Source organism: Octopus sinensis, linkage group LG4 (genome assembly GCF_006345805.1).
Source record: "Octopus sinensis linkage group LG4, ASM634580v1, whole genome shotgun sequence".
Taxonomy (NCBI): domain Eukaryota; kingdom Metazoa; phylum Mollusca; class Cephalopoda; order Octopoda; family Octopodidae; genus Octopus; species Octopus sinensis.
Window position 1 is genome coordinate 164,722,602 of NC_043000.1, and position 12,255 is coordinate 164,734,856.

General features: G+C 39.5%; 1 protein-coding gene across 2 annotated transcripts in view; it reads right to left on the reverse strand.

Annotated features, from left to right (window-relative positions):
* Nucleotides 1–951: 951 nt before the first annotated feature.
* Nucleotides 952–12,255, reverse strand: part of LOC115210791 (UNC5C-like protein) — a 25,755-nt gene continuing 14,451 nt past the window's right edge. For both annotated transcript variants that reach the window (XM_036502619.1, XM_029779523.2), the window contains exon 2: nt 952–3,995. In XM_036502619.1, the coding sequence (XP_036358512.1) occupies nt 1,176–3,140 (1,965 nt within the window). In that variant the 5' untranslated portion in view covers nt 3,141–3,995 and the 3' untranslated portion in view covers nt 952–1,175. The remainder of the gene's footprint in view (nt 3,996–12,255) is intronic.

Genomic DNA, 12,255 nt, shown 5'->3' on the forward strand with positions numbered 1-12,255 from the left:
CTAGCCTAGTTCTCTCAAAGTCTCAACTCAGCAGATACTATGATGAGAAGCTAGCCAACTATTAAAAGTTTCAATTCAGATATTATAGTCTAAGCACAAATCACCATTGTAACCTCAGCGCAGCTACTCTAAGTTTGGTTTAGATATTCTAATCTTAGTTCATATACCTTAAACTCAGGAGCTCCCATTTGATAGCAACTCACCCAAAACTACTCTTGATTCTATGATACAAACTTCCTGTTTTAAAGTTATGAAAATTAAATTATGTTAATTTTAGTTCCAAATGGCAGCTTAATAATGATGAATTATTTTTACTAAGTTCTTCATTATTTTCAAAAATTAATTTTAATCAAGGCAGTTTGTTTCAACAGCAGTATGGTGACACATGGGATAAGATCTGTTTTTGCTTACCAATTGTGTTTTGGTGGTGCTGATAACAGTGGTAGTAGAGTGGTGATATTTGTAGTAGTTATGAAGATTGTGATGCTGGTGATTGCTGTGATAGTGGTAGTAGTGATGGTTATTGTGGATGTAGTAATGCAGTTAGTGATGGTGGTGATAATGTAAGAGTGATTTACATATTTTTTTAAAATTATTATGAACACTAAAAATATCATGATTTGTTCAAGTTAACAGTTTATACAGATCAATGTAATTAGTTTATTATCACTGAGCTGTGATAACAATTTATCCTTGGTGAACAATGTTAACAGTTTATGGATAATCAGTCAATGTTAAAAAGTTTGTTGTCAAGGAACAAAGTTAACAGTTTATTGTTACTTGATCAATATGAACATTTTATTGTCACAGAACGATGTTAGCCATATTGATCATGTTGTAAAAACTAACATTGCTGTTCTGACAGCAATGGTGTCTATTTTAGAATGGAGAAATGATATCATCATCATCATCATCATCATGATATCATTTCTCCATTCTAAAATAGATATGATACCAACATTTGGTGGATAATATTTCAATGGCAGGTATGTGGTAATTTGGCACTGGATTGAAGTTCAAATTTTGCCAGGAATGATTCTGTCATTCTCAGGAACTGATAAAATGCATACTAGTTACATACTAGACCTCTTTCCATTAATAATACTCTTTTCTACATAAGTTTAGCATTGTTTTTCTATTACAAATTAATATGTCAACATCTGTGCTCTTTAAGATTAATTCTGTGGTAGTTCTTCCACTGACTGTTCAAGAAATTCTTTTATTTCAGTAGCAGCATCAATTCTCCCAATGTCTGTTAAAATATTTTGTATTGCTTCCAAGCTGTACATTTTCTGTTCTAAGATGTCCAGAATTTGATCAGTTGGACTCTCTTTTGCTTCCATGTACCGAATTGATGAATCAAGATTCAAGTATGATGCCAAAGCTTTCCAGTTTTTATCAAATAAACAAGATGGATCTAGTAGTAATTTAAGCTTCAATCTTAGTTCCTGTGGAATTTTCTTGCATTTCAAATGGTTCGCAACATCGAAAATATCTTGGCTTTCCTTAAATCCATTGACTGAAACTTGGATTTTGATTTGGGGTGATTTATGTTTCTCACACTGCTGCTCATTATCATCATAAATATTTGGTTTGGCCTGGTTTTGGACTATTAATTTTTCACCTGCACTTTCCAAAGTCTCTTGGAAGATATGGAACTGTAAACTAAGCTCTTTTGTTGGTTTTGATGTAGAAAGTTGACGATGGAAACAAAGTGATGCATATGGACATTTCCCATGCCAAATATAGAGGAACGGAATTCTGTTTGAATCGTCATCTGTATCTTCTATCATTTCCCATCCTTCAGAAGTATATATTGTATTAATAATCACGTCTTTTCCATGTCCAACTTCCTTCCTACCATCAAACAAAAACACCTTTTCTGGACAACATAATACACCCCCAAATTTAGCTTCATTTTGAATGGCCCATTGTAGAGCACATGGTGTCTTGTTTAAAAAATAAATTCTGATTTGGTAATGCGAACTGTTTGACTTTAGTGGACATGAAAAAGCAGCCAACTGCAACCATTTACAGCTTTGTGGAAGACTGTCATCATCACAATCTTCCAGAATAGTCATGATGGCTGTAAATAATGTGAAACTACTTATATTGACTTGACACTCATTTGGTGTGATATTAAAAGAGTTTTGACACTGTTCATTGTTATTTCCAGAATGCTCTTCGTCCTTTAACTGTTGCCAATCTTTATGACCTGTAAGTTCAGTCTCACTTTTCAAGATTTTTAGTTCGTTTATATTAAAAGCACAATGTTTGAATATAAGTTGACAACTTCGCTTCAGTTTCAAACCATGGGGTCCACAATAGACAAGAGGACTTACAAGAGATTCATCACCAGTCATCAGAGGGTTGTCCGAGAGGTCCCAGTTAAGCACAAGAGAGATAACCTGTTTCTTCCCACTTTCAATGGCTCCAGGTGGTATACAAAGAGATATACCCATATTATCAAGTATGAGAGTGTCACCAGCGTCAGTAACCAGGTGACTTACACAAACCACCAGCTTATTACAAATTTGTTTAGTAATGCTGCGCTCTGTTATTTGATATATTTCCTTCAGACAGTTTCCAATAGGGTACCCAGCATTGTAGGCTGAAAGCAAAAAATTTGGATCATAGATACTAGAGTTTCGGGTATTACTTTCTTTTTGAACATAGGAATGTGATGCAGAATCATTCTCAGTAGATATACAGCTATCAACAAAACTAATTGAGTTTGAAGTATTTGAAGGAATACATTTTCCTTGGATTACTTCTTCAAACTCGGGATTTATGTATACTAGTTTAGTATTCTTGCTTTGGAGAGAAAAACTTTCTGATGTTGAATTTTCTGTTATCTGTGTTTGTGGTTGTTGTTGTTGATGGTGACAGAGGTTCCTGACATTTGGCTGATGGACAAAAGGTAAGTGTGCAAAACAGGCACATTTATAGATATCGTTTCCTTGCTCTGATAATTTTCGTATATCATATATAGTTAAATCATCACTTTTTGAATGTCTAAAACGTTTCTTAAAATAGCGATATAAGCTTTTAACAATGACATAAAAAACAACTGAAGCCAAAGCTGTACCAACAACTGCTAGAGAAATTACTGTAGTCCCTGGTTCACATTTACCACCCATGCTTTGTTATGGAACAATCTGATTTATTTTAATTAATAATGATCAAGTGAATAAAATCCTGGGATCTGGTCTCATAATTTGTCATATAATTACACTTTCAATGTTTCGTTGTGTTACCCAAACAAGACAATGTCATTCTCTTTATTATTTGATAGCAGAAAATTTGTCCTGTTTAATATGATTGTAAGAGTTTTAGTGCTATAGAAACTGAGCTTAATGTTCTAGCTATTTAGTAGCTTGTTCATATATCTTATTCTAATAGATATCAAGCACTGGATTGGTTGATGTACAAAATTGTGAGAAGCATGCACATTTATAGAGATCATCTTCTTGCTCTGTTAGAGGGATCATCGATTCTTTAGTATGAACGTTATGATTTCATTTGATGTCAGTCAGAGTACTGTTTTACTGAACAAGATAAATCAATACTCCCATATCCATCTACATCAGTAGTTCTTAACTGGGGTCCACATAGCCCTTGGGGGTTCATATAAGATTTTGTTGTTAGAATTTATGTACAATGAATTGGTTATACTTCTACTGTACACAAAATGTGTTCATTCTTTTATACAATTCTTAATAATATTTAATTATGAAAATATAATAGGATTTTTAAAATATCAAATGGTTATGAGGATCCATCCTCATAAGAATCAAAGGGGTCCACAGGGGAGAAATGGTTGAGAACCACTGATCAACATAAAACAGGGAATTTGTCAGTGTGGTGCTGGCAGTGGTAGAACAAATTAATGATTGGGTGAGAAGAAATTCATATTTTTGGCTTTCATTGCTGGAAAGTGATGTTGTCTTGACACAGGTGAAATTCAGAAAGAAGCTAGACTGGCAGTTAATGATCTGAAAAAACAAAAACAAAAAAATAATGATTAGACACTGGTAGGAAAGTTGTATTCAATCTTAGTTCTGTAAAAATTCAGAAATTTTTGAAGTTTCCCCCTGAGTGAACTTGTGTAGTCTCGTGGTTAAATTGTAGCACTCAGCATCACAAGATTGTAGTTTTGATTCCTGGACTAAGCAATGGATTGTAATTTTGAGCAAAACACTTCCTTTCACAAACAGCTTTGGTTTACTCTACAGTAAATGAGTATCCCTGCAATGGATTGGCATTCCATACAGAAGGCAATGTTGTGATCTTTGCCACTTATATGCCATGGAATCATGAGTAACAGGCTCTATGAAGCCTAGGATTCTAGATAGTTCTTACTTTGAATCTGATTTGGGATGTAATTTGTTGAAAGTTTTTTCCTCCGTTGTACAGAGGGCTAACATGCTCCATTTTGTTGAGTCCCCCCCCCCCTTTTGCCTAGTTCCTTCATTTGGAGGAATCATCTGTCATAAAATTTGTACATACAAAATTTATAATTTTTATTTTCTTTACAAAAGAAATATGAAAGGATCCTCATGAAGGATATAATAATGTTCATCAGAAAGGAATATATCAAAGAGGGAGTAGAATATTTATATTTTACTGGTGGGACCTTGGAAATTCCACAGAAGGAAAAAGAATAAGAGAAGCTATTTAAGTAAGGAAGGATGATTTCACTTTTATTTTGCTAAGTTATTTCACTTTCAGTCACAATAATATCTTTTATGATTTTAAAATTGTCCTCTGCTAAACACTTTATATATCTCATTTCCTCTCTACCTCTTTAATAAACTTTTTAACCATGTAGTTCCCCTCTTCATGTCTTTAACATTTCTCTCTTTCTCCTTACCTCTCACTTCCACTAATCACATGTATGACAGCATAATGCATCAGCTGGCTATCCATCTGCTCTTTTACTCATTCTCACATTCCCTCTTCCTCTCTCTCACTCCACCTCCTCCTCTTATCTAACAAACTTTTAAAGCATAAAGTGAACAAACAGGTAGAGGAATATATTACAGGTTTAGTTCAATAAAAAAAAAAAACTTTTCACTATCAACTCACCACCACCACCACCACCACAACCACCACCACCACCATCACCACCACCAACATCACCACCATCACCACCACCACCACCATCACCATCACCACCAAAACATCACCACCACCACCACCAGCACCACCACCACCACTACCACCAGCACCACCACCACCACCATCACCTCACCACCACCAACATCACCACCACCATCACCACCACCATCACCACCACCAACATCACCACCATCACCACCACCACCACAGCACCACCACCCCACCCACCAACATCACCACACCACCACCACCACCACCACCATCACACCATCACCACCACCATCACCACCATCACCACCACTACCACTACCACCATCACCACCACCACCACCATCACCATCACCACCACAACATCACCACCACCACCACCAGCACCACCACCACCACACTACCACCACCACAACTCCAACACCACCACCACCACCACACCACCACCATCATCACCACCACCACAACCACCACCACCACCACCACCACCACCACCACCACCACCACCACCACCATCACCACCACCACCACAACCACCACCCCACCACAACCACCACAACCACCACCACCACCACCACCACCATCACCACCACCAACTCACCACCATCACCACACCACCATCACCACCACCACCACTACCACCATCACCACCACACCACCACTACCACTACCACCATCACCACCACCACCACCACCAGCACCATCACCACACCACACATCACCACCATCACCACCACACCATCACCACCACCACCACTACCACCATCACCCACCACCACCACTACCACTACCACCATCACCACCACCACACCACCAGCACCACCAGCACCACCACCAACATACCACCATCACCACCACCACCAGCACCAGCACCACCACCACCACCACCACCACCACTACCACCAGCACCAACCACACACCACCACCACCACCACCATCACCACCACCACCACCAACATCACCACCACCACCACCAACATACCACCACCACCACCAGCACCACCACCACCACATCACCACCACACCACCACCACCATCACCATCACCACCACCAACATCCCACCACTACCACCAGCACACCACCACACCATCACCACCACCATCACCACCACACCACCATCACCACCACCACCATACCACCATCACCACCACCACCATCACCACCACCACACACACCACTACCACCATCACCACCACCACACCACCAGCACCATCACCACCACAATCACCACACCACCACCAGCACCACCACCACCACTACCACCAGCACCACCACCATCACCACCACCAACATCACCACCACCACCACCAGCACACCACCACCACTACCACCATCATCATACCACTACCACCATCACCACCACCATCACCACCACCAACATCACCACACCACACCACCATCACCACCATACCACCACCCCACCACCACCATCACCACCATCACCACACACCACCATCACCACCACCCACCACCACCACCACCATCACCACCCACCACCACACCACCATCACCATCACCACCACCAACATCACCACCACTACCACCAGCACCACCACCACCACCATCACCACCACCATCACCACCACCACCACACCATCACCACCACACCACTACCACCATCACCACACCACCATCACCACCACACCACCACTACCACTACCACCATCACCACCACCACCACACCAGCACATCACCACCACCAACATCACCACCACCACCACCAGCACCACCACCACCACTACCACCAGCACCACCACCATCACCACCACCAACATCACCACCACCACCACCAGCACCACCACCACCACTACCACCATCATCATCACCACTACCACCATCACCACCACCATCACCACCACCAACATCACCACCACCACTACCACCATCACCACCACTACCACCACCACCACCACCACCATCACCACCATCACCACCACTACCACCATCACCACCACCACCACCATCACCACCACTACCACCATCATCATCATCATCATCACTATAGTTTGCAGTAACAAAGCTCCTTTCAGTTCAGTTCAGTCCAGATGTTTGTTTATATCTACTTTTTCTTGCTGTTGATGTGTTTCTACTATGAATGCTATCTGCCTCTCTCTCTCTCTCTCTCTCTCTCTCTCTCTCTCTCTTCTCTCTCAATATAACTGCCTCCCCTGTCCATTTCTTTCTATCTGCCTTTCTTTAACCTCACCCTCTGCTAAATATTGTATCCTAAACATACTGCTTTCTCTTTACCTTGCCCTCCTCATCCTACCGCACACTGTTAACACTTCTCTCTCCCTCTTTTCTCTCACTCTCTGTCCCTCCCTTCAACTAACCATGTGATGCATTTGACCTTAGTGTATTAATTTTATGCATCTTTCTCTACTTCTTTCACTCTTCTCTACTCACTCACCCCCCCTCTTTCACTTTTACTCCACCTCCACAACTTACTAAAGTATAACAGGTTAACGAACAGGCAGACTATTATATAGATTTTTCGTTTACTTGTATTGCTTTGAAGAGTTTAGGGTTAACTTGAAGGGATGTAATCAAAGCTACACCGGTTGTCAAGCAGTGGTGAAGAACAAGCACAAACACAATGACAAATGCACACACAAATATATATGTGTATATATATATATATATAATATATATATATATATATATATATATCAGAGAGCAAAGTGTACATACACAGCTATATATATACTCTCTTTTACTCTTTTACTTGTTTCAGTCATTTGACTGCAGCCATGCTGGAGCACTGCCTTTAGTCGAGCAAATCGACCCCGGGACTTATTCTTTTGTAAGCCCAGTACTTATTCTTTCGGTCTCTTTTGCTGAACTGCTAAGTGACGGGAACGTAAATACACCAGCATCGGTTGTCAAGCAATGCTAGAGGGACAAACACAGATACACAAACATATACACACACATACACATATATATACATATATACGACAGGCTTCTTTTCAGTTTCCGTCTACCAAATCCACTCACAAGGCTTTGGTCGGCCCGAGGCTATAGCAGAAGACACTTGCCCAAGATGCTACGCAGTGGGACTGAACCCGGAACCATGTGGTATATATATATATATATATATATATATATATATATATATATATATATAAAATACAAAATGAGACAAGAACGCAAAACATCCGGACAGCTAGGTGAGACGAAAAGGGACAACAAAACATCCAAATAGACAAAAAAAAAAAAAAAAACCGTCCTTATGTTTTTTGTAACGTCTATTTGGATGTTTTGTTGTCCCTTTTCGTCTCACCTAGCTGTCCGGATGTTTTGCGTTCTTGTCCCATATTGTATTTTATATATATATATATATATATATCAAGAGAAAGCGAGTACATATATAAGTCGCCAACATGCCAGAAAAAGATGCCAATGTTTGTTTAAAATCTACCTTAAGATATCACTATAAAATATAAACATGCACTGTACTTGTGCATATAAATGAAACAGATTCATGAAACGGTTCAATTACATATCAATTGATTTCAGGATTAAGGGCTTATCCCTTTTTCTATCAAAAGTGTAATATAACCCAATGAGAACAAAATGCATACTCATGAAACAGAATGACTCCACAGCACAAATACATACATGCACATACACACTTATATACACGCGTGCACACACACAGTAATGCACATATACCTCCACATAACACCCCCCACACACACACTCACATACATACACGCTCATACACACACATGCATACACACGCACGCACACATACATAAATGCACATATACCTCACATATATCTCCCACACACACAACACGCACACACATGCACACATACACACGACTACACACATGTGCATACATGCAATAAAACACACATATGCCTCCACACATAACTCTACGTTCACACACACATATACACATGCACACATACATATACACACATACACATGCATATACACACACACATATAAACATGCATACACACACATGCACATACACATATACACATGCACATATGCATACACACACAACCACATGTACACACACATACCTATTTCTTTATTACCCACAAGGAGCTAAACATAGAGGGGACAAACAAGGACAGACATAGGTATTAAGTCGATTACATTGACCCCAGTGCGTATCTGGTAATTAATTTATCGACCCCGAAAGGATGAAAGGCAAAGTCGACCTCGGCGACGTCACCTCTCACACACACAACACACATACATACAGGGGTTGGAAAAAATAATGGAAACACCTTATTTTAATATGGAGTAGGACTGCCTTTGGCAGTAATTACAGCTTGAATTCTATAGGGTATGGACTCATACACAGTTTGAATTGTTTCCAAAGGAATTTTTGTGCATTCTTCAGCTAAAACAGTCTCCAGTTCTTGTAGTGATGATGGTGGAGGATATCAACTCCTTATTTGTTTTTCTAAAATGCACCATAAACATTCAATAATGTTGAGATCTGGGAACTGTGGTGGCCAGATAAGATGTTCAATTTCACTAGAATGTTCCTCGTACCATTCAGTAACAACTTTAGCAGTGTGAATTGGTGCATTACCATCCTGAAAGATTGTGTTTCCCTCCGGAAACAGTTCCCCAACCATAGGATGAATTCAGTCAGATAAAATGCTTGAATAGTCCTGACTATTAATTCTGCCATGAAGGGAAACCATTGGGCCTGTGAATTTCCAAGATATAGCCCCACCAGATCATCACAGATCCTCTTCCATGTTTAACAGGTGGAAGAAGGCAGTCTGGGTCAAATACTTCTTTAGGCTGTCTCCACATGTATACTCGGCTTGTGGTCGGAAATAAGGTAAAGGATGACTCGTCTGAGAAAATAACATTCTTCCACTGCTCTAGAGATCAATTCTGTAGGTTTTTACTCCGCTCTAAACGCTTCACAACATTTATTTTTTTGAAAGTAGTGGTTTTCTGATTGCAGCCCTCCTGTGAAATCCGTCTTTGTGCAGCTGCCAGCAAACAGTTTTTGTGGAAAGTGGGTTCTCGAGGTGGTCATAAAGCTCTGCAGTAATTTTGGGAGCTGTACTTTTATGATCCTTTCTAACAATTCATGTAAGAGTCCGGCGGTCCCTATCTGAAAGTTTGGGTTTCCCTCCGGAGTTTTGTTTCGAGAAGGAGGTTTTTCCTTCTTTCTCAAAGGCAGTCATTACTTTCAAGACAGTACTTCTTGATACACCAAACTCACGCACACACACAGAAATGCATATATACTCCACACACACATGCACATAAACACACGTGCGTGCACACACATACACACACGCACATATATACATGCATATGCACAGAAATGCACACATACCTAACACACACAACATACTCATTCACGCACACAATTACATATATATGGGCATATGCATACATGCACATACATACACACAGGAACGCACATATACTACACAGACACAACTCCACGCACACACGCATACACATGCACCTACACACACATATGCACAGACGTATGCACACAACATATACATACATACACACACGTACATACATACACACACACATACCTCAAACTGTCAGTTAAACACCTTTCCTCTGACCATTCCCCTACGCACGCAAAAGACTACCGCTCCTGCCACTAAATTCTTCCTACAACATTAAGCGACACAAAGTTCACTCACACACACACATATAAACTGCCAAAACCACACACACACACAACACATACACACACACACGTGCTATTACACACACATACAGACTTGCGTGCAGGCACATGCCTACACATACCTCCTTCTCTTACACTCTCCTGTCTTAGAAAGAACTTTTTCTTCATCCTTTCCCTTCCGGTCATTTCAAAATGTAACCTCATGTGAATCGTTGGCGATTTTCTTCCTCCACCTTCCCTTCTATTCGACTTTCCTCTGTTTCCGAAGAAGAGTGTCTACTCAAAACATTGAACCTTCTTTCTTTCCTTCCCTGAGCATCTGCTAATACATTACATGTACCACGTCCTTGCGTTATTGTGTTTTTGGTGTTTTTTCTTCTTTTTTTGATTTATTATATACTAGCAGTATTGCCCGGCGTTGCTCGGATTTGTTTCGGCCCTTTAGAATTGGAATTTTTGAGAAGTAAAAATTTTGCATTATGTAGCTTGTTATTCTCTTTAAGTGAACAGTTTTCTGGTTGAAATACACCGAAAAATGGCGACACAGCAGTAAAAAAATCGTAAAAAATAGGGATTTTCATAGAAAAAAAGCACCTTTTTGATGTAAATAATTTTTGGTGTTAACATGGTCCAATTCGAATTTTTCTTCTATAGAAGGAAGAGCAAGCCTTCTATCATACTCTCAATTTTGGTCAACTTGCGCCGCATGGTCTCGGAGGAGATAGTGTTAGTTGAAGGCTACCAAACCTGCCATACACAGACAATTTCAGCTTTATATATATATATATATATATATATATATAACTTAGAAAAAAAAAAATTATAAAATATATAAATTATTCTAATTTATATATTTTTATATATATATATATTTTGTGAAATTTGATTTAGTATTTCTATATTGAATTTTTCCTTGTAAGTTTGGAATAATATTCCCTCATATTATTACGGTGGTGCATCAGCATGGCCGCAGCTCTGAACTGAAACTAGAATATATATCTATATATCTATATCTATATCTATCTATATATATATATATATATATATATATATAAACTTACTTGGAGGAGATGAAACGAAACGAAACGAATCGAATCGACGCGAGGGCGCTCAGTCATACAATAGTGTAATAAATAAAATATATGCATACATACATATATGTACGTACCTACATCTACATGTATATATACATGCATATATAAATATATATACGTGAGTACAGGACACCTCAAATAGACGTAGAACTCAACGAGAAACGAAAACGTAAAAACAAACATGGAAACGGACCTTTTTTAACAACGAAAAAAACAGAGTACAAGACAAACTACACAAGGAAAATTCCCCTTCATCAGCTGTCCCTAGTTCAACTCCAGCGTGTTTCGAAGGTGAGGACAGAACACGACTCGTCGAACTAGCCCTTCCTGCGAAAGAATTAAATAAAATTACTTCGCAGAGGGGTAAAAACAAGGAAAGAAAAATATGTGACAAAAACAGGACGTAAAA